Raw genomic sequence first — 27,911 nt, forward strand, 5'->3', positions numbered from 1 at the left:
GTCAATGGCATTAAATAGCAAACATTGCGCTGAGAAGCACTTCCCATAGAGAGAGGCAAGAACCCCATAAATGGGCCTAGATGAAAATGAAAAGTAGAGACAAAGGAGTCATTTAATTTATGAAATTTATTGTTGTAAAATCTGTTCAAGCGACAAGGAAATGTACTCTTCCATTTGGTATAAAGGCGCTTCATGACTATTGTCTTGTCTCCAAAGCATGAGGAAAACTGTCCAAGTCTACCCTTGAGCCACCCACTCATGTCAAGCAATACATTGATGAGTCTTTCATGGTGGTCCTGCAGAGAGCGTGTCCTTTGAGAGTCTGAGAACTGGCAGAGGTGATCTGAAAGAAAACCCACCAAAAGAAGACAACGTAACCTGACGTAACATGGGCACAGGACATGGCTAGAGATGACAGGAAGCTCATGGTACTTGTGAAAGGAAGACACAGACGGAACAGTAATGCACATGAGGAAAGAAGGCACACAATCCATCAGGCCTGGGAGGCCTGGGAGACACTGATGGGGAACCTCCTTCACTAGAGTGTGCCGTTCCCAACCACAGTGATCAGTATTCTGACAGGGCACACAGTTGCACACCTGATTGGCTAGAGCCATCATCTCAATGTGAGCTGACCTCTGGTGTACCCAGCATGGAAGGAAGGGACTAGCTTTCTGCAGGAAGGGAGGACAGAGTCACAGGCCCTGAGGGAGACTGAGCACAGCAGGACACACCTGGGCTGCTGCTGGCAGTGGAGTCTTCTTCCCTCTGCAGTTCCCTTCAGTCTGTTGCTAGGCACAGTCTCCCTGACCGCTGGCGTGCTTTCCACACTCTGTGAACACTTCCTTTTCAACAGAGAAAAGGCCTCCAGAGCCTTGTGCAGGCCACCAGATCCGGTCGGAGTTTAACGACATTGTTTGTCTTCACTGTGCTTATTTTTAAGTTTACTTTCTACTTATGGCACAAGATACTGGCTTTCCATTTATGGAGAGATCTAGAGTGTCCTTTAGAAATAATAAATTTATGTTTATTTTTATTTTTTCCTCTTTATTGAAAATAGAGCCCGGCGATAGTGGCACACGCCTTTAATCCCAGCACTCAGAAGGCAGAGGCAGGTGGATCTCTGTGAGTTCGAGGCCAGCCTCGTCTACAAGAGCTAGTTCCAGGACAAGATCCAAAGTTACAGAGAAACCCTGTCTCGAAAAAAACAAATCAAAATAAAACAAATAAAAAAATTTTTTCCTTACATAATATATTCTAATTACAGTTTCCCTTCCCTCCACTCTACCCCACCTCCCCTCCTAACTGCATTCACTCCCTTTGTGTCTCTCAATTAGAAAACAAACAGGTATCCAGCCATGCTTGGTACACACTTTTAATCCCAGCACTTGAAAGGTAGAAGCAGGCAGGTCTCTGTGAGTTCCAGGCCAGCCTGGGCTACAGAACTAATTCAGGATTGCCAGGGTGACACAAAGAAAAGCCATGTCTTGGAGGAGGAGGAGGAGGAGGAGGAGGAGGAGGAGGAGGAGGAGGAGGAGGAGGAGGAGGAGGAGGAGGAGGAGGAGGAGGAGCAGCAGCAGCAGCAGCAGCAGCAGGAGGAGGAGGAGCAGCAGCAGGAGGAGAAGGAGGAGGAGGAGGAGGAGGAGGAGCAGGGAAGGAAGAAAGGAGAGGAAAACTAATAGGTTACCTTGCCAGTGGTGGCGCACACCTTTAATCCCAGCTGGGGCAACTTTCCAGCTTGCAAGCTGGCATTTAACTCACAGATATCCACCTGCCTCTGTCTCCCAAGTGCTGCGATTAAATGCGTGGACCACTACCACCATAAATATTTTTATGATATTTTTGATCAAATGCTAGTGAGAAAGTTTATTTTGTCTCTGTTGAGGACTGAATGGCTAGGACCCCAAAGTTACCATTAATCACATTTCTCATCAGAACAAGCTGATCCGTTAGTAAATATTTACAAGGTTCTAACTGCATGTTAGAAACGACCTTTTGTGCAGGAAATACAAATATAGACAAAAGAGGTACTTTCTTACCCACAACAGAATTTCAGAGAAAGGCAGGTAATAAACATATACATAAACAAAATTATTTCGGGAACTAAAAAGTACTCTAAAGATTACGGAGAACAGGTAGTTAATAGGCATGGGAATTAGGCAGGAAAAGTTGCTTCCAAACAATGATGTTCATGTAAGGCATCTCTGAGGTAACAATAAAGAGATAACCTTAAAATTAAAAGAAAGGAACCAGGCAAAGATCAAGAATCTCCCAAGCCAAAACAGCATATCTAAGTTCCTGAAAACAGAAGAGAATCGATGAGACAAAAAGAAGGTCATGAGACTGGGAGAGAGAGAATGAGAGGACATTGTAGAGACCCAAAAATGTGCGCCTATTTCACCTTGTCTGAAGGTCAGAGTTTATTTTGTTCTCTCAAAGTTGTTGACAACAAGCGTGGCTACACACCCTGACCTGGGGTGTGGTGACTTGGCGCTTTGGACGTTAAGATGGCCCACACAAGCAGATCCACCCACCCTGACCTGGGGTGTGGTGACTTGGCGCTTTGGACGTTAAGATGGCCCACACAAGCAGATCCACCCACCCTGACCTGGGGTGTGGTGACTTGGCGCTTTGGACATTAAGATGGCCCACACAAGCAGATCCACCCACCCTGACCTGGGGTGTGGTGACTTGGCGCTTTGGACATTAAGATGGCCCACACAAGCAGATCCACCCACCCTGACCTGGGGTGTGGTTACTTGGCGCTTTGGACATTAAGATGGCCCACACAAGCAGATCCACCCACCCTGACCTGGGGTGTGGTGACTTGGCGCTTTGGACGTTAAGATGGCCCACACAAGCAGATCCACCCACCCTGACCTGGGGTGTGGTGACTTGGCGCTTTGGACGTTAAGATGGCCCACACAAGCAGATCCACCCACCCTGACCTGGGGTGTGGTTACTTGGCGCTTTGGACATTAAGATGGCCCACACAAGCAGATCCACCCACCCTGACCTGGGGTGTGGTGACTTGGCGCTTTGGACATTAAGATGGCCCACACAAGCAGATCCACCCACCCTGACCTGGGGTGTGGTTACTTGGCGCTTTGGACATTAAGATGGCCCATACAAGCAGATCCACCCACCCTGACCAAAGGTCAGAGAATTCAAGCATACTTCTGCTCCTTCTTTTGAAACAGGTTTGACCTAGGCAGTGACTGCCTTCAGGACATTTGATCTAGAGTCTGTTCACTGCCTAAACAACAGAATGCTTAACTCAGGATATAGTTGCTTGATGTTTCAGTATTGAAGCACGTAACCCTTCGGGCTGTCCTTTATATCACGTTAAAGCAGTCTTCTGCCTTCTTCCCCATTTTTGCACTGAGGTATAAAAGTGTATGGAAAATTAAACACGGGCAAACTCAGAAGTCAGAACTCAGTATGCAGCAGGCACAGAATTGCCCTCCGATACTATACAATGTCTCTGTGTTTCTTTCTTATCTCTCTGTTCCTCCTATCTAATGTTTCTAATCCTCATGCCCCTACCCTGAAACATAGAAACCCGCTGTGTCTAGGATCATGGCAGAAGTCACCCCAAAAAGGGGATCCCGACAGGATGTCAAGTTGGAAAGTCACTGGGTTAGATCACATAGGCCTGAATTACACTCTGGCTCCAAGGAAAAGCCAGTGGAGGGCCCAAGCTGCAGAGTAAATGATTTGAATCAGAATGATCACACCAGCTGTCACGGGGCAGACACTGGAGGAGAGTAAGAACAGAAACAGAGAAGGTGAAATTTCTATAATTCTCTATCACTGCTAGCAGGAGTGTAAAAAGCACCTGGGCTATTCCTATTACAGAGATGAACACTCATGTGCCTTACAACACATGTACAGGAATACTCACAGCAGTATCACGTGTACTAGCTCCAGACTGGAAACAACCAGCATGGCCCACTAGCAATACAACACATAACAAACTGTCGTGGTGAGAAAACACACCCACAAAAGAACCACAGAATGTAAGTTGAGGAAAAGAAAACGGAAATTCAAAACTATGTTCTATAGAATTCAGTTTACAAGAAATCAAAACCAGACAAAACCAAGCCATAGTACAAAAGTGGGACAGGGTATGCACAGGCCTACAATTCCAGCACTCAGATGCCTGGGCAGCAACTAGAAGTACATGAAGGGCATTTCTGAGCTCCAAAACCATTCTTTTTGATCTCAGAAATAGCTACCTGAGTGAGTCCCCAAATCATGACACTTAAACTTATTAATTATGAATGCTCGGCCTTAGCTTAGGCTTGTTTCTAACATTTTTTTAACTTAAATTAACTCATTTCTTTTAATCTATGTGCTGCCTCAAGGCTCATTTACCACATCTACATACTGTTCATCCTGCTTTCCTGCTTCTTCTGCGCCTGGCTAGCTGGCCCCCAGCTGGCTGGTCGCAGGCTGGTTGGCTAGCTCCCTTTTCTCTCTGCCCCCCAACCCTGCCTATCCCTCCTCTGCCTAGCTATTGGCCATTCTGATTTTTATTACACCAATCATATGCTTAGGCAGGTAAGGTTAAATAGCAACACATCTTTACATAGTTAAACAAATATTGTATTCCACAACAGCTATCCTCCTGCCTCAGACTCCTAAGAGTTAGGATTGCAGGTATGAGTCATTAATCTGAATACCTTTTTTAATTAAGCCATTCTCAATGATGTACAGTTAAGCTCTGTGTTTTTTGAGGTATACATTTTCTACCTTGTTTCTACTAAGAATAACATTTCTTCTTTTGGTAGGGGAGAAAGAAAGGCACAGTCTTTCCATGAAACTATAGCTGACTTGCCTAAAACAGGAGCTTGTGAACTTCCCAGAGTAGATGCTGGGAAGGGAACTTGGATCCTCTGGAAGAAGAGGAAGTGCTCTGATATCCCATCTCTCCAGGGGCTCTATATGTGTTTATATGGCACCATATTAAATTAATAGAGAATGATGACATAATTAGCCCAAAATTCCTTTTAGTTTATAGAACTTAAATCTTTAACAAGTCAAGTAATTCAAATTTGTAGATAATTCAGGTTTGGTGATACACACCTTCTATCCCAGTGCTTAGAAGGAAGATGGATCTCTTTTGAGTACCAGGTAGGCCTAGTCTACATAGTGAGACCAGTCACAGATGCATAGACCCTGTCTCAGAAAAGAGTTATACTATCTTAAGATGGGAACTTTGACAAGATGTGAACTTTTAATTTTGGTTTGCTGACAATTTTTTACTTTACTTATCTGTTCACTGTGAACTGCACAAGTAATATGAACACATGTACACTTTGTGCATGAATATGTGAAGGCCAGAGGTCAGCCTTGGGTGTCACTACACAAGAGCAGCTCACCTTGTCTCATTGGAACAAGTCTTAGCAACTAGGCTGCCCCAACTGGACAGTAAACCACAGGAACCCTCCCATCTCCTCCCCAGTACTATGATTAAAATTGTGTGCCAGTGCTAGGTGAGGTAATACAGCCTTTAACACGGCACTCAGAAAGCTCAGAGAGCCATATCTTTGTAAATTCAAAGTCAGCTTGGTCTACATAGTGAATTCCAGGCCAGAGCTACAAAATGAAAACCCTGTCTCAGAAACAAAAATAACAAAGTCATCTGCCAGGCCAACACTTAACTTTAACCTCAGCTCTTGGAATAGAGGAAAATGAGAGGCTGAGGGGGGCAGAGGTAGGCAGATTCCTGTGAATTAGAAGCCAGCCTTATCTACATAGTGAGTTCCAGGACAGTTAGGGCAACATAAAGAAAAACTGTATCAAAAAGATAAATAAATAGCTAAGTGGTGGTAGTGCACACCTTTAATCCCAGCACTTGGGAGGCAGAGGCAGGTGGATCTGAGTCTGAAGCCAGCCTGGTCTAGAGAGAGTTCCAGGACAGCTAGGACTACAAAGAAAAAAAAAACCTGTCTTCGGGGGGGAAAAAAATTAAAACCTGATTATCAACCTAATTCCTTTGTATCGAGTGACCCATTGTTACAGTGGAAAGAAATTAAGAGGCAATATGAGAAGGTAACTGTTAGATCTCAAGTAATCCAAACATCCAAAAATGAGCTCAAACTGAATTATAAGAGGATTTCCAGCAGTTAGATAAAAGCCTGTTTTCCTCAGCAACTTGTGAAACCAGTTCCCATCTGCCACAAGGAGTCATTTCTCTTACCTCTGGTGGAAGGGACATATGACATCCATATCAAAGCCCACACCACCCTCCAGGTTCACTCAATCCCTACTCACAAGTACTAATAATACATTTCAAAGTTTGCACTAGCATCTTGGCCCTTCTCGCCTCAGAGCCCTGCTCTCTCTGTCCCCGGCCCCTCGCTACGCTTGCTATTCTCACTATTCCCTTTCTGGCTATTCTCTCTTCTCTCACAGACAGCCCTGGCCTGTCCAGTCTGTTTCTCTTTCTCTCTGCTCTGCTCTTCCCGATGCCTCTGGGTACTTTCTCCCTCTTGTTCACAATTAACCCTTCCCTAATAATAAAGCAGTCAAAACACTCTTGGGCACTCTCAGCAATTAAGAACACACACTTTGGGGAACAGAGAGGTGGCTCAGCAGGCAAGAGCAACTGCTGCTCTTCCAGAGGACCTGGTTTCAATTTCCACACCCACATGGCAGCTCACATCTGTTCTGTAACTTCAGCTCCAGGAGGGATCCAGTGCCCTCTACTGGCCTCCACAGGCTCTAGGTACACACATGGTACAAGGATACATGCAGGCAAAACTCCCATACACATAAAATAAATGAGTAAATTTAGAGGGGAAAAAAGAGGGGTGCCTATTGCTCTTCCTGAGGACTTGAATTCACTTCCGAGCACCCACATTGGTTGGCTCTAGCTTGTATCTCTAGCTACAGGGAGATCTGAAAGAAACTTCTGGCCTCTGCAAGTACCTACATTCACATGCACATACACACAACTAAAAATAGTGAGACAAGGTCTGAGAGGTGGCTCGCTGGTTAAAAGAACTTTCTGCTCTTCCAGAGGGCCTAAGCTTGTTTCCCAGCACCCACACTGGAAAGTCCCAACTTAATTTAAGAGCATTTTTTGGTCCAATGTCAGGGAAGGGAAAGGGGACTAGGAGGCCTGTCAGTAAACTGGTTGTGTTCTGGGTTTTGTCAGACAGACAGAACAAGGAAACTCAAGACACCTTACCTTCACCAGCACATAGTCCCCAGGCTGAGCTCTGACCTTCTGCCCAGAGTTAGTGATATCCTCCACCTCCACATCAGGGAAAACCACCTTAAGGTTTGCATCATTCCGGCCACACAAGTTGGTGGAAGAACGTTTGCTGAACTGCAGAAAACAAAGACAAGAATGTATGCATCCGTCAGTAGTAAGTTTTAGGAAGCAGACATTGCTCCTGTTGTCTGAGGCTCTCCTGGGTCTATCACAGAGCATTTCTTAACCAAGAAATCCAAAGGCTCCGTGTGTATGGCTGCTTCAACAATAGGACAACATGCAGTGCACAACAGAAACAAAGTTCTGCTGACTATTTTAATGAATCGATGAATCTTTACAGACTTGGCTTTTGCAATAATGAACTTTCAACAAGCATGAAGTCCAGGTACTCGTGAGTGAGTGATGTGCTTAACAAACCAATGTTCACGACTCCTGACCTCACACTAAGCACTTAGGATGGGCCCAGAGTTTTTGGCCTGAGTTACTTGCTCCTCTTGAACATGCCAATTTGAACTAGAGCCTGGGACCAGAAAGAAAGATAAACCTCAATGAGAAGATTAAGTTCTAGAATAGACACAAGTCTTTCTATTCCTGCCAAGATTCAGTAACAGAAACCAAATTTACCCTCTTCTCTAAAATCAGAAAATAAGACAAAACACAAGAAACAACTCTATTTAGAAATCAGAAAACAAATCACACAAGACCTCAGCCTGACTGAAATGGAAAGCAAATGAAGTGAGTCCCCCCTCCACCCCTGCTTTCAAGCAGAAAGGCACTCGTCACTAGAACACGGAAAGCAAGGGAGATCAAAAAGAACAACATCAGGTTCTCTTCCATAACAAGAGAGATGAACCTGAATTCAAGCTGCTGGATGTCATAGGAAATTAAAGAGCAAATTCTGGAAAGGAGAAGGGTAAGCAGAAAGAAGAGCTCTAGAATTCTCTCTGGGTTTCCTGATTCTTTACTAAGCAGATGTGTGTAAAGGAAAAACTCCAGAGACTCAGGTCAACAGAGTAACCTGGCAACGATCAGCTAGACGGTTTGGCATTTCATATCTGTTCTTAGAACATATTATAACTTTGCTATCAGGATGATTAGTATGGGAGTGGGGGAGATGACTCGGTGTCTAAGAAGCCCTTGCTCTGCAAGCATGAGGACTTGAGTATGAATACTCAGCGCCCACATAAAAGCCAGGCATGGAAGCATAAGCCTAAAGCCCCAGTGATGGGGAGCAGAGACAAGCAGATCCCAAGAGCTTGAAAGCTAGTCAGCCTAGCAGAGATGAAAGAAGAAACAAGCCCTTCTTATTTGTCCTCCTCTTCCCTACCTGAGCTGTGGCAAGCTTCCTCATACTCACCTTGTGCCACCTGTGAGAACTCTAGGTCCGTCCCTACACTTAGCCAAAAAGCCTCCAGGAACAAGCTTTCTAAGAAATTATGACCAAAATAGTACTGAACAAACATAACCAATAAATCTAGTTCTAAAATTACACATGTCTTTGCTTCCAGGAAGATAAAGCAGAAATATTTCTCCTAGTCCTCTTGTTAAGAGCACTAAAAATCATATATATTTTTTTTAATTTTAATAAATTAAAAACATATATAATTTAAATAATTTTTAAAAATCAGTGACAAATAAGAAATTTCTAAACAAAATAGATAAATTCAAGAAAAATAAACAGAGCCTCAGACACTGTGGGACAATTCAAAAATCTATTACTTGTGTTGATACTGCATCATAATTGCAGAAAAGTGTTCAATCTAGCAGCAAATACACTAAAATTTTAATAACACAGAATTGAAGAAGAGGAGGAAAGGGAATGAAGAAGTATTCAAAGTCATGACTAAACACTTCTCAAATGTGGCAGATAACATAAAATCCTAACAGAGGAAATCCACGCCAAGATACATCACAGCCAAACTTCTACGAGAAAAACCTTGAAACCAACAGTTGTCTGTCATTTGAGGAGCATGAGGACAGCCACCTGCAAGCAGGAAGTAGACTCTCACAAGAACTGGACTGTGCTCATCTCTGACTTCTAGACACAAAATTAGAAAAAATAATTTCTATTATTTAAGTCAAAAAAAGAGGAAAGGGAAGAAAACAGGAAGGAAATGGAAGTTAAAAAGAATGGAGAGGAGAGGAATAAGGAGGGGAAGTGCAGGAGGAAGGGAGAGGAAGGGGAAACGGAGAAGAGGAAAGAGAAAGGAAAACAGAAAGATCAATTTAAAAAAAGGAAATTCCCAATAAAAACATCCATGATTTTTATCATGGAACAGGAAGCCAGCAGGAAATGGCACGTTTTTCAAGACCTGAAAGGAAAGCGTTACCAACCCAGAATACAAGGTCCAGCAAAAATATCCCTCAGGGGCTGGAGAGACAGCTTAGCAGATCGGAGCAGTAGCTACTCTATTACAGGACCAGTCCAGACCCCATCGCATACTCAGAAGGACACCATGACTCTAACTCCAGCTCCAGGAGATCTGACACCCTCTCCTGGCCTCCTCAAGCATTCAAATATACAAATGTACATACATTCACACACACATACACACACATGCACACACATACACACACACACTCACATGCACACACAATAAAAAATCTTTTAAAAAAAAAGATCTTTCAGGAAAAAAGCAGAAATGGAGACAACTCAAAATTAAGAAAATTAAAGAAAATCTATTACTAGAACATCCACAGGAAGTTTTCTAAATATAAAACACTTGGTACATCAGAAAGAAAGAAAAAAATACGACATAATTATATACATAGAAGTTTAAAACACCAGCCGGGTGGTGGCCATGCCTTTAATCCCAGCAAAGGCAGGCAGATTTCTGAGTTCAAGGTCAGCCTGGTCTACAAAGTGATTTCCAGGACAGCCAGGGATACTTAGAAAAACACTCTCTCTTGAAAAAGAAAAGAAAATTCAAAACACCAACAAGAAAATAAACCAGAACACTGAATTCAGCAAGATCATAAAATACAAGATAAACATTTTGGGCTGGTTCGTAGAGTGTTTGTCTAGCACGCAGGGGCCGTGGGTTTGATACAATTACCACACAACCTTGGGCAGAACGATGCACTCCTGTAATCCCAGTGCTTAGGAAGATACAGGCAGGAGGTTCAGAAATTCAAGGTCACCCTTGGCTACTTAGCAAGTTTAAGGTCAACCTAAGTAAGATACATGAGACCAGGTCTCAAAAAAAATTAAATTTAAAATAATCAGAATCAAGTAAGACCTAAATAAAGAAAACACATAGTGTTATTTTAAAAAGTAAAAAAAAAAGATACATGTGACCTTACCCCCTCAACCAATACCAGCTGGGTGTGGCCCACTGAGGTCTCATTGGCTTTTGAAGCCTCTTCTCTGAAGACAGTAATAAGTTCCTCCAAACGTCTTAATTTTACTTCTTCTGGGACATCGTCCTTCAGCCTATGATATGCTCGTGTTTTCTGTTAAAAAGACAAAACAGAAGAGAGGTCACTAAGAAGTTGTAGAATCCTCAGGGCACAAACAAGAGAATGTGCTCATTCTATTTACAAGTTACAGATGTATAATCTGGTCCAAAACCCAACCTGAACCAGACTTATTTCTCTAGTTCTAGGAACAGTCCATGAGAGAAAATGGTGACTGAAATAGAATCTTTGTAGAATCATTCTAAATTTAGCAAATGACAATCACACTGGTGGCTGGCAGGGTGGGTCAGGGGGCAAAGGTTCCTGCCACCAAGCCTGACAACCTGAATTCAACCCTAGAACCCATGTAGTGGAAGGAAAGAACCAATTCCAGCAAGTGGTCCTCTGACCTACACACACATCCCTACAAATACATACATACAAAATAAACAAGTTTATAAGTAAATACATTTAAAAAGAAGACCACGGACTCAAAGTTCATCTTCATATTTATATTTGGACACAAACTAAATAATAATAATCCATGCTCTAAGTTATTCACTGCACTATCGATAGAGACACAGATGTAAAGCAGCCTAAATACTCACTATGGCTTATCAACAGAGTGGAGTATTACACAACTGTTAATAAGATAGCTCCACGAATACTAATGTAATTGTTCCAAAATATCCTGCCAACTGAAATTAGGAAAGTACAATCAACATGCATGTCTTTGGTGTACAAAGTAGTCATGTTTATGAACACATGAAACATATCTGGAAAGTCATAGAAGAAATCACTAGAGTTCCTTCAAGAAGGGAACTAAACCTGGGAGCAACAAAAGGAAAAAGTGCTTTACCCTTCACGCTTTCTACCATAAGCACATATTACCTATTCAGAAACAATAGTTATCCTCAGAAAGTGTTTAGAAACTCTCCTGGGTATACACTTACATACGTACTTATGCTCATGCTCAAATCATGTGGAAAACCACTGAGTTAGGAAGAAGCCAAGGAATAAAAGGAAAAGCTGAACACCACTGTCTGGACATTCAAACCAATCTACCCTAAAAGAACTACCATGCCCACAGAGGAAAACAGAATGGGGAATGGGCATAAGATCCCACTTGATGTCAGCATACTGTTAGCAGTTGATGGCCATCCTGATGGCAACGACCCTGCAGGAAGCACCACACTAAGTGCTTCGCACACACCATCCTATTCAAGCCTCAAAACAGCCCTAGCTGGTATTGTTATTCCCACTCCAGGAAGCAACTAAGGACTTTAGACAAGGTCACTGTTACATAACAAAGGTACAATTTGAGTGCCATATTTCTACTGTGTATTGAAAGGCCATTTTCCATCTACGCCAGTCTCATAAATAATTTGTGCATCTATGATGTCCACGAAAAGGAGGCAATACGGAATGTTACAGGCTCTGGGGAAGTCTCACTTCTGAAATAATTTTGTAAAAGACACTGACCAATTGAAACTGACTACAGAACACTGAGCACTGGGCTTTGGTTTTGTCTTGATTTGCTTGTTTGTGTTTGTTTTTGAGACAGTCTCAGTCTACTCCAGGCCAGTTTCAAACTTGAGATCCCCCTGCCTCAGCCTCCTAAGTGCTGGAATTACAGGCATATATGGTATTTTTTTCATATCAATTTGCTGAAGTTTGTGGTGGCTAACACCTATAATGCTAATGATCGGGCAGCTAAGTGAAGTAGAAGGAAAACAGGTTCAAGGCCATCCTGAGTTTTATGGTAAGAGAGCGATGCTAATTGTCTCCCATCCAGGACGCACCTGCCTCATGCTGTAAGCAAAGAGAAAACCGGTATTATACTGGACTTCTCGAAGTAAAGACACTGTCTGTAGGTGATCATCCTCTGTCTCTCCACAGAAGCCAGTGATGAAGTCGCTGCTGAGGCTCACACCTGTCAATACACAACAAAGGACAAGGGACCAATGCTCAGAGTACTGCTTCTGCCTACCTCAGAAGGAATGTGGGCATTTACAGATTCCAGAAGGAAGGAAACCAAATGGGACAGATTTCCAGACTACCCCACCCACATCTATGTAAAACAGAAGTCATTACAGAGCAAGGGAGAGAGGCTTGTTTTTCTACATAATGCCAGAAGTGGCTTCTCACTCAACATTTCCTTAAGCAAACTAAATCTTAGTTTCATATGCTGGATTCAGAGATACTACAGAAATGCAGTTTCAAATCAGTCCTGCTTTTGCAGGGGAGGGTGGGAGACAGTGCTAAAAACTGAACCCAGAGCCTAATATATGCTAGACAAGCACTCTACCACTAACAGTCCAGCCCCCAGGTCCTGCTTTTACTAGTCAATCTTTCAGTGCTTCACACAAACATATACATCTATGTATCTTGTTTTGTTGCTATTGTTTGAAGATAGGGGATTGTTTCTCTACTGTGTTAGAGACAGAACCCAGGGCCTCTACCTCTAAGCTAGACTATATCTATGTATTTTAGTCAATTCATAATAACTGCAAATGTATATATGATCAGACATTGAATTTAATTTAGCATTATGTTCATTTACAATGCAGTAGCAAAAATTATCAGATACTGAATACTTAGAAAGTGCTATATGTCACTAGCTATTCAATTGCTCCCAAAATCAGATAACATGAGCACTATTTACTCTATTTCATAAATGACAAATCTTTGTTGTCACATAGCCAGTAACACAGTACTCAATACAAAGCCAGTACATCCAGCGGCCACATCATCCTGCCCCATCAAAGCACAAGTATATGTGCATTATACAAGAAGCATGGTGGCACACACCTTTAGTCTCAGCACTCAGGAGACAGAAGCAGGTGGATCTCTGTGAGTTCAGGGCCAACCAAGCTAGTAAGTTCTAGACTCAAAAAGAGAAAAAATAAAATTTGAGGTAAATGTCAGGCAACATCCTCAACCAAATCTAAGTAAAACAAAACAAAAACATTAATTTTATTAGGAGGAAGGGGAAAGAGAGGGGTAATCTAAAGTCTGCCTACTTATAGTGGAATAAGTGGTAGTGCATATTTATAATCCCAGCAATGGTAATGAAGGTAGAATAGCAAGTTCAAGGCCACCCTGAGCAACATAACAAGACACTGTCAAAATCTAAATGCTAGAGATGCAGATCAGAGCATATGCCCGTAAGACATGAGGTGTGGATTAAATATCTTGCAAAACACACACAGTCAGAAAGATGGAAAGGAAAGAGAGGAAAACAGAGAAGCAGAAAATGAACATGAAAGTAGCAAAAACTATAAAATGACACCATAAGGAATTTGCCAAAGAGGCTGGTAATTGAGCAGGATGAATGTGGACTGTGGTAATATGATCAGCATTTCTTAAAAGTACCTGGGATACAGTCTCTGATATGATGAACCAATGCCACATAAGCTTCCCTTGAATATCTGCAGCAAAGAAGAAGAAAGGACCCAAATGAACTATTCATTCTTTTATTTGGGGGAAGAGGGAAGAACAGGGTTATAAGGTCTTATGTAACTGAAGTTTTCCTTAAACTTCTGTTCCACTGGCTCTACCTCCCAAGTACTGGGCTCATATGGGTACACTACCACACTCGACCCAATCTTATTTAAATGAGCACTATAGAGAGATAAAACTATGAATTCCCACATATATTCATTTTTTTTGATTTTGGATTTCATAACCACAAATCACACTAGAGAAGTATATAAAAGCACCCTTTTGGGCCAGTGAGATGTTTCAGCAAGTAACATTCTTTTTTTCATGTTTTACCAAACCTGATGACTTAAATTCAACCCCTGGGACCTACATGGTAGAAGAAGAAAACTAACTCCTTCCAGCTCCTGAGGATCTTTCATTTAATAAATCAAGAAAAAAAATTAAACACTGAAGAGGACCTGTAGAGGCTGGAGAGATGGCTCAATGGTTAAGAGCACTGGACCTAGGTTGAGTTCCTAAAAACCACACTGTAGCTAACAACCATCTGCCACTCCAGTTTCAGGGAATCTAATGCCCTCTTCTGGCCTCTGTGAGCACTGCATGTTCATGATGCAGAAATACATGCAGGCAAAACACCCACACACATAAAATTTAAAAAAAAATGGGATTCCTACATCTTTGCCTCTGTGGAAAATAAGACAAACTTCCAGTTCATATTAACCCCCAGTCCTACCTCTGCAAATTTATTTCCAAAGTGAGTCAAGTGATCTGCATTTATATTCTAAGACTTAAAAAACATTATTATTCTTGCAAGTTAAAAGACTAAAATTTAAAATATGGCACCCAACAAGCACTTAATTTTTAAAATGTTAAGCAAATAAGAGATTTGATGCATATCCTGCTTAGGGGATGCACAGAAGCAAGTTCAACTGTCCATAGATATATTCAAACAACAACCACTTAATAATTTGCTACTGTGTGTTATATACCATACTAGGTCCTTAGCAACAAATGCAGTGTTTAGTGATTCAAAGAAACTGGAAAGATAAAGGATGTCCTCTCCCCCAGTGAGTCTGACCCTCTCCGCATGGCATCCAGTACACGGTTGCTTCCACTCTGGGCCGGCAGGTGGATCTGCTTACAGATGTTGTGTCTCTCATGAATCAGCTGCAAAACCTGACGAAACAGAACACATGGGTTACCTAAGTCTCATCAAGGAATCCTGTAAAAATGAATACTCTCTACTTCTGGGAGGGGTTGCTGTTGTTTTGTTTTGTTTGAGAGAAGATTTCACTGTGTAGGCCAGGGTGGCCTCTAGCTCAGCAATCTGCCTGACTCTGCCTCCTGAGTGGTGGAATTAAAAGTGTCTAACAAAGTACTTGGTAGGATACTCCCCTCACTGTTTCTCCTCAAAAACTAATTTTCAAGTAATTAAAAGGTTGACTGGGAACTGAGGACAAAGCTCAGTGCACTGACTGCTTAGCAGGAACGAGGCTCTGGACCCAGTCCTCAGCACCACATCAAACTAGGCATGATGGTGCACATCTTTAATCTCAGCACTGGGGAGGAAAGGGGAAGAATCAGGAGTTCAAAGCTAGCCTCAACTACATAGGCAAACATGGGCTGAGTGAGACCTGTCTTAAAAACTAGAAAGAGCCAGGGCACGCCTTTAGGGCTGCCTAGCTGCTGGCCCAATGCCTCTAGAGCTTTAGTAATTAGGGGTAGTGGCCCCGCAGTCATGTGGGTAGCCGGCCCCAAGTGACAGCAGCATGGAGGAATTCGACTCCAAAGACTTCTCTCTGTCGGACGAGGATGAGGACTACGTGCCGTCGGGTGGAGAGTACAGTAAAGATGATGTCAACAAGTTAGTGAAGGTGGATGAAGTAGATGGTGACGAGCAGCTGAGAAAACCAAAGGGAAAAGAAAGAAGGCACAGAGCATTCCAGCCAGAAAGAGAAAACAAAGTGGCCTCTTGCTAGAAGACAAAGAGGAAGATGGCAAGAAGAATCTGGAGGTAGTAGAAGTGAAGAAGATGAGGAGGACCAAGGAGGCCTTGGGTCTGAGAATGCAAGGAAGAAGAAGGAAGATGGATTATGGGCCAGCTTCTTTAATGATGTGGGACCAAAATCAAAAGCAGCTCCAAGCCCACAAGTTAAGGCAGCAGAGGAGACTGAAGAGACTAGTTCAAATAAATTGTTGGTCAAAGCAGATGAACTGGAGAAATCTAAAGAGTCAGAAAAAGTGAAGATCACCAAGGTGTTTGACTTTGCTAGTGAAGAATGCGACTAAAGAAGTAGACGCTTGATTGGGGGAGGGGGAGGGAAATGGGAGGCAGTGGCAGAGAAGAGACAGAAATCTTAAATAAATAAATTTTAAAAAAAAGAAGTAGACGCTGCATCTAAGGAAGCCCAATCTTTCCTCAAGCAAAATGAGAAAGAAAAACCTCAGGCTGCTATTCCACCAGCAGCACCAGTGCGCCCTGCTGGATCGGGGATAATAAGATCAAGTGGCATGAGCAGCCTTTTGGGGAAAACTGGAGTCAAAAACCAGAAAATGAGCACCCTTGAGAAGTCCAAACTGGACTGGGAGAACTTCAAGGAGGAGGAAGGGATTGGTGAAGAACTGGCTATCCATAACTGAGGGAAAGAAGGGTACACCGAACGGAAAGCTTTTCTGGATCGAGTGGACCACAGGCAGTTTTGAAATTGAACGAGACCTCAGACTGAGCAAAATGAAACCTTGACATTCTGGGAAGAATTAGTAGCAGTTTATTCCTATTATCAGTGTGAGCTCTTCTGTGTGTCTGTGAACTATTTCCAGTGTTCATCATGTTTCCAGAAGGGCCCTTTTCTTCGTTGCAGTTTTGTTTATGTATCTTAATCTTAGCTGGTTTCATTCATTTTACTTTTTAAAGTTTGTCTTTAAATAAACAAATAGAGAAGTACTGAAAAAAATAAATAAATAAATAAATAAATAGAAAGAGCCAGGCAGTGGTGGCGCACACCTTTAACCCCAGCACTTGGGAAGAGAGAGGTAGGTGAATCTCTGAGTTCAAGGTCAGTCTGGTCTACAGAGTGAGTTCCAGGACAGCCAGGTCTACACAGGGAAACCCTATCTTCAAAAAACAAAAAACAAACAAGCAAAAATAAAATAAAGAACTTTTTATTATTCAATAAGAAAGAAAACAATCCAGTCCAGGTAGAAAAGGTGGATGATTGGATGTCTAGCAAACATGTGTGCCACCTATTCAATGTGTGGCACTGTCCCAAGTTTGAAACATGTGTTCATTCTCAACAACCCACAGAACTAGGTTATTAATGCTCTCTTTTCCCAGATAAAGACAGCAAACTAAAAAGTATCTTTATATATCTACTAGCAAAAGAATACAATATCTGGGATTTTACTAGCAAAAGAGTACAACATCTGGGATTTGGATTTTTTTTTTCCCTTTTTGACATTTATTTTTGTTTTGTTTTTCTGTTCATTTCTTTCTTTTTTTTTTTTTTGATATTTCAAGACAGGGTTTCTCTATAGCTTTGGAGCTGTCCTGGAACTAGCTCTTATAGACCAGGCTGGCCTTAAACTCACAGAGACCCACCTGCCTCTGCCTCCTGAGTGCTGGGATTAAAGGCATGCGCCACCACCACACAGCCATTTATTTGTTTCTTAAAGCATAGTCACAGCCAGGCAGTGGTGACACACATATTTAATCCCAGCACTCAGGAAGCAGGGGCAAGTGGATCTAAGAGGGTTCAAGACCAACCTGGTCTACAAAGTGAGTTCCAGAACAGCCAGAACAACCAGGATTGTTACACAGAGAAACCATCTCAAAAAAAACGAAAAAGAATGAAAGACAGTCTTGCTAAGTTGCCCTGACTGACTGACCTGACACTATGTAGCTAAGTCTGGCCTGGAACTCACAATCCACCTACGTTAACCTCTCAAAGCTAGGATTATAACCATGTATCACACACTGGACAAGAGCTAGTATCTGAGCCCAAGTGTGTCTCAGGCTACAGTCTGGGCACTTTTCCCACCACATCGCATTGTCTCCCTTCTGTTCTCACTGTATCTCTTCCTCCACCACCACAATGTAGCTGCCCACCTTGATAAACTTCTCACTACACAGGTGGTCCCAAGTTCCCATGGAAAACCATCCTGTCACCTTCCTGACCTTAGGGGACTTTAAATTCTGCCCAAAGGCCAGCAGTTCTGCAAGGAGATATTGCAATGTAACACAGAATCCCCAAAGCAGGACTCAAGGTCTCCGCTGTATGCTACTGGGTCCAGGCAATCATATGCCTCAAGGGGGCTGGAGAGATGGCTCAGAGGTTAAGAGCACTGACTGCTCTTCCAGAGGTCCTGAGTTCAATTCCCAGCAACCACATGATGGCTCACAACCATCTGTAATGAGATCTGGCGCCCTCTTCTGGTGTGTGGGAAGCAGAATGTTGTACACATAATAAATAAATAAATAAAAAAAAATCATATGCCTCAAGATGCTGGTAAATTTGTCACAACGCTAAATATCAACACTCACCTCATCGGGAAAATCCTTGGGGTGGGGAGAGGTGAAACGGATCCGCATTTCAGGGTCTATTCTTGAAACCTGATCCAGGAGATGAGAAAAACGAAGCCCCCCTTGTTTGGTTTTATAGTTGGTAGTAAAACCACGGCTGAGGTTGGTAGACACTGCATTATTGAACTGGACCTCCGAATTGTCCCGAAAACTATTAACATTCTGGCCAAGAAGTGTCACTTCTTTTACCCCCTAAAAACAAAAAGAACATGTTGAAAACTAGTTTAAAATTTCTAAAACAACAGATTCATGTCAAACCACTAATTAAAAATTAGCTAAATCTACCAAGAACCATATGGAAACCTGTCTTTAATACAATAATTTCACACTGGAGTATTTTATCTAAAGACTGAACAACAGGCAAGACAGTGACGGTACGTGCCTTTAATCCCAGTACTTGGAAGGCAGAAACAGTCAGATCTCTGTGAGTTCAAGGCTAGCCTGGTCTACAGAGGGAGTTCTAGGACAGCCAGAACTGTTACAAAGACAAACCCTGTCTCGAGAGAAAAAAAAGACTGAAAAGAATAAAACCTTAAATACTAAGAGTGTGCATGATTATAATCTCAACACTCAATAGGCAGGTTTCTATTAGCATCTCAATCCTTTGAACAGAATATATCTATCCTAAAGGAGTTTTGTATTGTGGGGGAATTAAAAATGGGGGGAAGGGGATGACTTTAGTATTTAGGAAGGTGAAAGCAGATTCACAAGCTACCATCTTTGGATAGTAGAGAGGCACAGGCTACAAAATAGAAAGGTTGTCCTCAGCCCGCCCAGAGCATGCTCAGACAAAGAAATCTTAGAGAACCTTACCTGCTCAGACAGTTTCGTCACTTCATCTAGAATGGAGGCAACCGGCCGACTCCTCTCCCGGCCACGAGTGAAAGGAACAATACAGTAACTGCACATGTTGTCACAGCCACGCATGATTGATCTAAGGGGACAGCACCAGAGCACGGTTAAGAGAGGAACAGCATTGTCTTAGCAGGTCACAAGCAATGGGTCACAGCTCTACAGCTCTCTTGGGATTTTTCTTTGGCTCTGGATCCTCCTTCCTCTAAGCTCACACTGAACTAATGTGGAATTTCTAAGTATAATCACAGACTATGAGCCAGACTATAATTGATAGACATCCTGGTGAGGAAGCACAGTAGTGAGGGGAAGAAGTCAGAATCAGCACTGTGGAGTCTCTACTGTTTTTATAGGTATATTGGCTGGAACTTTTACATAGAGATTAAAAACAAACTCTATCGTCTATCTATGTTATATAAGAGATCCTGAATTTAAAATATAGTTTACATTTCTCATACAATTTTTTTCTTTGAGACAGGGTCTTCTGTGGATCAGACTAAACTTAAACTTGTATGTAGCAAAAACCATGGATGAGGATCTTGAAGTCCTGAAGTTCCCGCCTCCATCACCCAAGTGTTGTGTTTATAGATAGCATCACCGTATCTGACTCCAGCTTTGATTTTCTGACATAGGGTCTCTCAAAGCAGCTCTCAACTGCCTAGTACATGCTGTGGAGCCCAGACTGCCCTTGAATTCACAGCAATGTTCCTGCCTCCTGCTCCCAACTGTTACAATTATAGGTATGAGCCTCTTCCCAGCTGCTGTTTTCTATTTCTAAGAGAAAGGCTTTCCAAATTACACAGACTAGCCTGGAACAATAGAATCCAGAGTGACCACAAACTCATAACAATCTTCCTCCTGCCTTGGCCTCAGATTGTGAGCATATACTATAGCAGCTAAAAAAAAAAATATTTCCTTAAGTGAAAATAAACACAGAACAATATTTATGCTTTAAAAGGAGAGTACAGGCTAGAGAGATGGCTCAGAGGTTAAGAGCACTGACTGCTCGTCCAGAGGTCCTGAGTTCAATTCCCAGCAATTCACAGCCATCTATAATGAGATCAGGTGTCCTCTTCTGGTGAGCAGGCATACATGGAGGCAGAATGTTGTATACATAATAATCTTTAAAAAAAATAAAAAATAAAATAAAAGGAGAGTAGAAAAAGTATCCATATGAGCATATGACTGCATATACAAGGGATAGTTCGAGAAGGATTAAATAAGAATGACTGACATGGAAACCTTCGAGAAATGGTCTGAGAGAACAGGGAAGATGGGTGAGAGGGACTCTTACTATATCACGTGTTGTTTTCTGCATGCTGTACCATAACTTTCAAACTCATTACTATCAGGAACCTTCCATTCCTAATAGTAAGACTAAACATACTATTCCAAAAGTAAAAGAGAAGGAAGAAGTTCATCCCCAGGTATCACAGAATGACTCACACAAAGGCAGAAGTGGCACTGGGACTCGTTTGGACTGGCATGATATCTGCATAGGTCTCATCCAGAGAGAGAAGCACATTTGCTGCCTGCTGACCTGACTCCACAACAGCCAACAGTCGGGGGAGGTCTCGATAGGCATCTGGACCAGCCAGGAGATCCACCATTTTCTCCCTGTTGAGGATTTCTCCCTTCAGTCTCTCAGCCATGCAGCCTAGGAAGTAAAAGAAACTCGTACCTCTTCCGCAGTTCATCTGGATTCCTGGCTTTTGCTCAGTGCATGCAATTGATAACTTGCATTGGAGACTAGGGCACAGAAAACTTCTCTGAGAGCTTGATATTATCCTTCAAACTGGACCCACACCACTGAACCCACATCTTCAAATACAAGGAGACCACAGAAATATTCGTAGCAACTCAATTAAATGCCTAGGATTACAGGGAGACATCCAAAAGCCTCTCCCCATTCTTTTCATTATTGCTGGGGGTGGAGGTCAGAGCCCCCGACATAAACCAAGCATGCATGAGTGAGCTGCATCCTCTGCCCAGCGAAAGCCCCCCAAACACGAGCTACCTCTTCTCACAGTTAAAAATCCTTACTACTGAGACAAAAGACTTCTTACATCAGAAGCCTGTTCATAAATTTGCAACTACACTTACACTTTTTTCTCTTTCAGCCCACAATACTTGCTAAACCTATGAGAAATGATAAAATTAATACCCTCAAACCATCGTTTTATTATCCAGTCTTTATTTACTAAAATACAATTGAAATGCCACTGCACAGGGACAGCTATAATGACGTGAAAGGAGCACTCGTGCAGCGTCTCTCTGTACTAGCAAGTACAACCGCTAGTTGTAGAGATATGCTAGCTGTGTATAGCATCATCAAGAGTGAGGACAATAACTGCACGACATGGACACAGTCCACAATGCATAAAGTTAAAATACCAGCCAAATTCTGGGACAGGAAGGATGCAGAGATTTTTCTTTCGATTAGCATATTTTTACACTTATTTATTTATTTAGGGTGTGTAGGTGTGCATATGCTACAGTACAGATGTGAAGGTAAGAGGACAAAGCAGTCAGCTCTCTCCTACCATGTGTGTTCCCAGAATCAAACCCAGGTCAGTAGATCTGATGGCAAGCAAGTGCTTTCCCTGCTGAGCCACTGGCCAAGCCCCCAAGCATTTATTTTTGAAATATGTTTCCTGGCCACCTAGGGCAGAACCATCCAGCTGAGTTTTCTAACAAGATGAAGAGAAATGCTAGATGGAAAAGACTGGAGGGGTTGTGTAAGCTGGCAGCCCCGTCAGCTGCGGTCACTGAGGAATGACAGGAGGGACCATGTAAGTGCGCAGCCCCGTCAGCTGTGGTCACTGAGAAATGACAGGTGGGGCCATGGAAGCTGGCGGCCCCATCAGCTGTGGCTACTGAAGCTGAAATGTATCTGATGCAAAAATGGAGAGGATTTTTGAAATTTTATTTTAAATGTGACTACTGACCACCAGACTGGTCAGGGCAGACCTGAATTCTCACTTGGGCATGCTTCAGTAGCTCACATGACAGATGACTACACTGGGAACTCATGCTGCCCTCCAGACAGCCTGCATATCAGATATTTACATTATGATTCATAACAATAGTAAAATTTCAGTTATAAAGTAGCAACAAGCCGGGCGGTGGTGGCACACGCCTTTAATCCCAGCACTCGGGAGGCAGAGGCAGGCGGATCTCTGTGAGTTCGAGACCAGCCTGGTCTACAAGAGCTAGTTCCAGGACAGGCTCCAAAACCACAGAGAAACCCTGTCTCGAAAAACAAAAAAATAAATAAATAAATAAAGTAGCAACAAAAATAATTTTATGGCTGGGGTCACCACAACATGAGGAACTGTATTAAAGGGTCCCAACATTAGGAAGGTTAAGAATCATTGCTCTAAAGGAAAACTCTAGGAACCCAAATCTCAAAATGGAGAAGTCTGAAAATGAATGGATACCTAGAATCCCAATCCTCAGAGGCACCCGGGAGCGTGGTCGCTTTGTCTTCAGGGCTTTCAGCTGACGTAAACGGTTCCAAATGGTCTGCTCAGCCTTCTCCCTGAAAAGATCCAAAGAGAGGAAAATGAGCAAGATAGGCGAACAGGACAGGGGGCGGGGGGAATGAAAGCCATGTGAGTCCTTTCAAAGGCATCTACATTTAACTCAGGGAAAGCACCGCTTGCTATCATTTCCTTGCTCTCTAACAATATCCTCCCTACACATCTCAAAATCCAGATGAGCTGTAAACCAAACTCAAAAACTACATTCTTCACAAATAGCAATCATAAGTAGGAGGAGCCTATCACTTTAGATGAACTTCCTGTGATCAAGTATTTCCTGGCAACCTCTGAAGATGTCATTCATACTCTTTTAGAATTCTGTTTCCCAACCATTGTCTATACCTCAAATCAGGTATATATATATATATATATATATATATATATATATATATATATATATATATATATATATATATATTGTCAGAATATGCCATTAATAGCCAGAAAACTTTAGGAAATTTGGGAGCTCAGCACTTTGGGTTTAAAATTCTATATAATGTACAGAGCTTGGTTTGGGCATTTTTGTGACTATTGTTTGCTTTTTAGACAGTTTCATGTGTAGTCCAGGCTGGTCGAGAACTTACAATCCTCCCAACTTTTACAGCGCTGAGATTACAAGTGTGTACTACCATGCCCAGATGAAATGTGTGAGGAAGAAAAGCCATGTCACAGAAAGGCTACTGTTTAAACTTAGAAATCCGTGTATACTGTACACACGGAACCCAACACATAGAGCATGCTCAGCAAACTTCAGTCAGTTGTATCAAGACTATCTCTATTACAAAAAACTCTTAACTCTCAGGGACCTGGAGTCATTGGCTCATCTCCATAAACAAGCCTCCTTGACATGATTACACACAGTATATTCACTCCCTATGGAAAGAACAAATTTGTACCTGATAGAACACGTGACAAGAAGGATCACATCAGCCTAAGGAGAACAAGAAAAATAAAGTCATAAACTTTGAAATTAGCTTTGCAGAATCACTACCATGCAGTCCACCTGATTTTTTCCAATTATTATGGTAAAAAACATAAGTAAATCTTATTTTAACCATTTTTAAGGATACCGTGCTATCATAAGAACACTTGAACACTATAGAGCAACCATCACCATCATCTCCTTCCAGAACATTCCAGGGGAAGCTCTCTATCCATTATGTACTTACTCCTCAAGCCTCACCACAAGAAATCTTTGTTTTGCTCTGGTTTAATTGGGTGTGGTTTAGCTGCTCTGGAGACACAGTCATGCCTTACAGTCACCATAGCCTCAAATTTGAGATCCTCCTGCCTCTACTTCCCAAGGCTAGGATTACAGTCACATGTGACCACATCAAGTCTGATAACCCCTTTCCTGAAGATGAACAGCATCGTTAAAGCTCAAAATAGCTGGAACACCAGTATATGCCAGTCCTACGGTACACGTCACTCAAAGGAACTAACTCAGCAGGCAGCATCCTCTCCCCGAAACTCACTGCATCTAAGAGCCTGCACCAAGGCAAGTAGCCCAGGCCCAGGAAACAGGAAAGCAGAGAATGCAAGCACCTCTTGGAGGTTGCTGGTCCGCAGGTAGCCGCTCTTCTGTAAAATGGACCAGGCTATCTCTGTGTCATTCACATTCATCTGGCAGCCATAGGTCTCGAGATAGACTGTAATGAAAGGTAGATTGAGTAGGCAGAGGGTCACATGCTTTGAGCCTCCTTCCCAAAGCACTCAGAAACCCTAGACAACATGTTATCTACCTCAACCCTAAAACACCATCAACTGCTAGGTGTACCCCCAAATTAATAACAGCCTTTCAGAACAAAGGAAATACAACATCATATATACACACCTACTATAAACAGGGTATTTAAAATGTAGGGGAAATGTGCCCCTTCAGAAATAAGGAAATAGGGTTACAGAAACAAGTAGAACAGGAAAGACTAATGATCACTTTTATCCATCTGAGGGAAAACTAAATTCAGGTCCCCATATTATAGTCCTCCCTCTAAACAAAGGGAAAGTGAAGTAAAGCCAACCTTTTCGCTGCCTTCCTAGAAGTTCATCCCCTGTGACATAAGGGGGTGGGTCCTCCACTTGTGGAGAAGATGGTTTCTCTTGGAGAACCAAAGCACTTCTTAAAAAATGCTGAAAAGTTGGTCCGGCAGCAAGCCTGGAGCTGAAATCCTTTTGAACATCTTCTGAGCTCTGCCCCTCTGGACTTGACGTGGTGGGGACACTGCTATGTGCCCTGCAGGTCCTGAGCAGCAGCCAGGACACAGAGCTCAGAGGCCCCCACTTTAGAGACCTCTGTGCTTGGAGGACACACTGTAATGGATGCATGGCACCTGCAGTTCTAAATCTGCAAAGGAGTGAGACACATCAATGCACATTACTGTGCACCCTATACAGGTATGCACTGGACACTTCCCACAAAAGCAGAAGAGAGTATGTTTTGGGGGAGGGGCATAAGAGGTGTTGCGACATAATCTCAGTATTATCCTGAGCTGGCCTGGAACTCACTCTGTAGTCCAGGCTGGGGGACAGGGAGGGCATCAGTGGGGAAACAAAACTAGGTTCTGTTTGTTTGCTCCTTTTTTTTTTCTTTTTTTGAGATCTTGTTATATAGCCCAGACTGACCACAAACTCTCCTCATTCCCCCGCCTCAGTCTCCCAAGTACTAGAATCAGGAACATAGACAACCATATCCAGCTCAAAGGCACTCTTGACAGTCACCTTAACCAAAGCATGGTAAACCTATAGTCTCAGTGATTTGGAAGGCTAAGGTAGGAAGATCACTTGAGCCCAGGAGTTCCAGGCCTACCTGGACAGCCTACCAAGGTCTCTTAAATCTTACAGTCTCTCACGTTGGGTGTGGCAGCATGTGCCTTTAATCACAGCATTTGGGAGGCAGAGGCAAGTGGATCTCTGTGAGTTTAAGGCCAACTTGGTCTACAGAGCTAGTTCCAGGACAGCCAAATCTGTGCATAGAAATCCTGTCTCAAACCAAAACAAAACAATCTTAGAGTATCTCTAATTTACAGGTTTATAGGTGGAAATAACTAAAGTATGGCAGTGAGGTGGCTCGGTGGGTAAAGGTGCCTGCCATCAAGCCTGACCTGACCCACACAGTGGAAGGAAAGAGCTAATTCCCACAGCTTGTCTTCTGATCTACACACACACACACACACACACACACACACACACACACCAGGTGTGGTAGCGCACATCTTTAATCCTAACACTCAAGGAGGCAGAGGCAAGCAAATCTCTGTGAGTTTGAGGCCAGCCTGGTTGACAAAGTGAGTTCCAAGACAGCCAGGACTATTTATATAGAAAATCCCCATGGGGGGAAGGGGGTATAGCAAATGTAAATAGGACCTAACCACTGGCCAGGTGTTACGAAAAATCACACATTAAAAATCCAGCCAGGGGCTGGAGAGATGGCTCAGTGGTTAAGAGCATTGCCTGCTCTTCCAAAGGTCCTGAGTTCAATTCCCAGCAACCACATGGTGGCTCACAACCATCTGTAAAGAGGTCTGGCGCTCTCTTCTGGCCTTCAGGCATATACACAGACAGAATATTGTATACATAATAAATAAATGAATGAATGAATGAATAAATAGAAAAAATCCAGTCAGAGTGGTAGCTTATACCCTTAATACCAGCACTTGGGAAGTGGCTTCTCTGTGAGTTCGAAGCCAGCCTGATCTACAGAATGAGTTCTAGGACAGCCAGTGCCACACAGAGAAACCCTGTCTCAGAAAAAAAACAAAACAAAACAGCTGGATGCTAGGCACTGGCAGCACACACCTTTAAACCCAGCACTCAGAAGGCTGAGGCTGAGGTAGGGATTTCCTCAAGTTTGGAGTCAGCCTGGACTAGAATGAGACAAACAAACAAAACAACTTTAAAACCTAACTTGGACAAGATGGTTCAGTGGATAAAAATGCCTGTGGCTCAAGTCTGAAAACCTCAGTTAGAGCTCCTGAACCCACCGTGAATGGGAAGAACTGACGGTGGGAGGAGGAATGACTCTGACCACCACACGCTGTGCCCACACTCATACAATAACACTTTTAACGAGGTTGGGGGTGGGGGGACGACCCAAATAGGCACACTAAGACTTCAGCAACCATCAATTCCCGGCCCACATCTCTTCTCACAGTATGTACCTTAAGAGTCAAAGTGACTGCTGCCTAGCCGGGCAAGCGCCGGATCAAGGAGCCTTCTTTATGAGCGCTGGGATGGGGCAACGATCCTCTCTGTGGAACCTGACAGGGAAATCAAATGCAAACTTACAGATTTGCACAACACAGCCCAGAGCGAAGCTCTTAATGGCAGTGGAAAGGGGCGGGACCACTTGCCATATCCAAGCACGTGATTGGGTAGATACTGATGCTAGGCGTGGCGGGAGCTCTGCCTGCACGCCCACAAGAGCCCCTACAGTCGTCCAGCAAGGCCGTTCGGACCCCAGCTCTGCTTCCCAAGGGGAGACGCTAGGGCTCGGAAGGTGACTTGGCCAAGGACATGCAGAAGTAGATAGCAGGATTGAGCTACAGTCGCAGCGGTCTCGCTCAAGGCCTCGCGCCGACCAGTGATACCTTCCCCTGGAGCTCTCGGCTCTTCCTGCACGCCACGAGCCCGCCTGCACCACGGCGGGGTCACCCGCAGCAAGTCCGTCTCAGGCCTCTCACCTCCCACAACTGCGTGGTCCCACGCCCGCTCAGTCAGCTAGTGTGCGTCTCTCTCAGGCGTCCTCCGCTGCGCGCCTAGGCGGGCAACTTTTGTTCCGCCGTGACTCCCGTCTGCCGTGTTCTAACGGAAGTGTTTCCTACCGGCCCGGTAGACTCTGGCCACTGACTTTGAAAAATGTTTGGGTGTGAAACCT

The 27,911-nt window shown here is 43.2% G+C and overlaps 1 protein-coding gene and 1 pseudogene across 3 annotated transcripts; one reads left to right on the forward strand and one right to left on the reverse strand.

Moving 5' to 3' along the window:
- Positions 1-108: 108 nt before the first annotated feature.
- Cdk5rap1 (CDK5RAP1 mitochondrial tRNA methylthiotransferase) lies at positions 109-27,786 on the reverse strand. 3 transcript variants are annotated; one of them, XM_075962582.1, is made up of 15 exons: positions 27,718-27,786; positions 27,196-27,294; positions 25,060-25,382; positions 24,584-24,687; positions 23,935-23,969; positions 22,937-23,037; positions 20,943-21,153; positions 19,458-19,578; positions 18,606-18,836; positions 15,144-15,241; positions 13,997-14,052; positions 12,424-12,554; positions 10,529-10,678; positions 7,199-7,339; positions 109-343 (listed from the first exon to the last, which is right to left on the reverse strand). In XM_075962582.1, the coding sequence occupies exons 3-15, from the start codon at positions 25,361-25,363 to the stop codon at positions 257-259; spliced, it is 1,770 nt and encodes a 589-aa protein (XP_075818697.1). In that variant the 5' UTR covers positions 25,364-25,382; positions 27,196-27,294; positions 27,718-27,786; the 3' UTR covers positions 109-256. The 3 variants fall into 3 exon arrangements, with proteins under 3 accessions (XP_075818697.1, XP_075818698.1, XP_075818700.1); XM_075962583.1 differs by having other exon boundaries at positions 27,625-27,763; XM_075962585.1 differs by lacking the exon at positions 27,196-27,294 and having other exon boundaries at positions 27,718-27,731.
- LOC142845142 (craniofacial development protein 1-like) lies at positions 15,822-16,808 on the forward strand (annotated as a pseudogene).
- Positions 27,787-27,911: the final 125 nt, after the last annotated feature.

This window comes from Microtus pennsylvanicus, chromosome 2 (genome assembly GCF_037038515.1).
Source record: "Microtus pennsylvanicus isolate mMicPen1 chromosome 2, mMicPen1.hap1, whole genome shotgun sequence".
Classification (NCBI taxonomy): domain Eukaryota; kingdom Metazoa; phylum Chordata; class Mammalia; order Rodentia; family Cricetidae; genus Microtus; species Microtus pennsylvanicus.

Coding starts and splice junctions, on each gene's coding strand:
- Cdk5rap1 (XM_075962582.1), bottom strand. CDS start 25,363: ATGCATCCATTACAGTGTGTCCTCCAAGCACAGAGGTCTCTAAAGTGG. Junction 23,970..24,583: donor GGACCAGCAACCTCCAAGAG/GTGCTTGCATTC, acceptor TGTTCTCCTTAG/GCTGATGTGATCCTTCTTGT. Junction 15,242..18,605: donor CCAAGGATTTTCCCGATGAG/GTGAGTGTTGAT, acceptor CTGTTTCGTCAG/GTTTTGCAGCTGATTCATGA.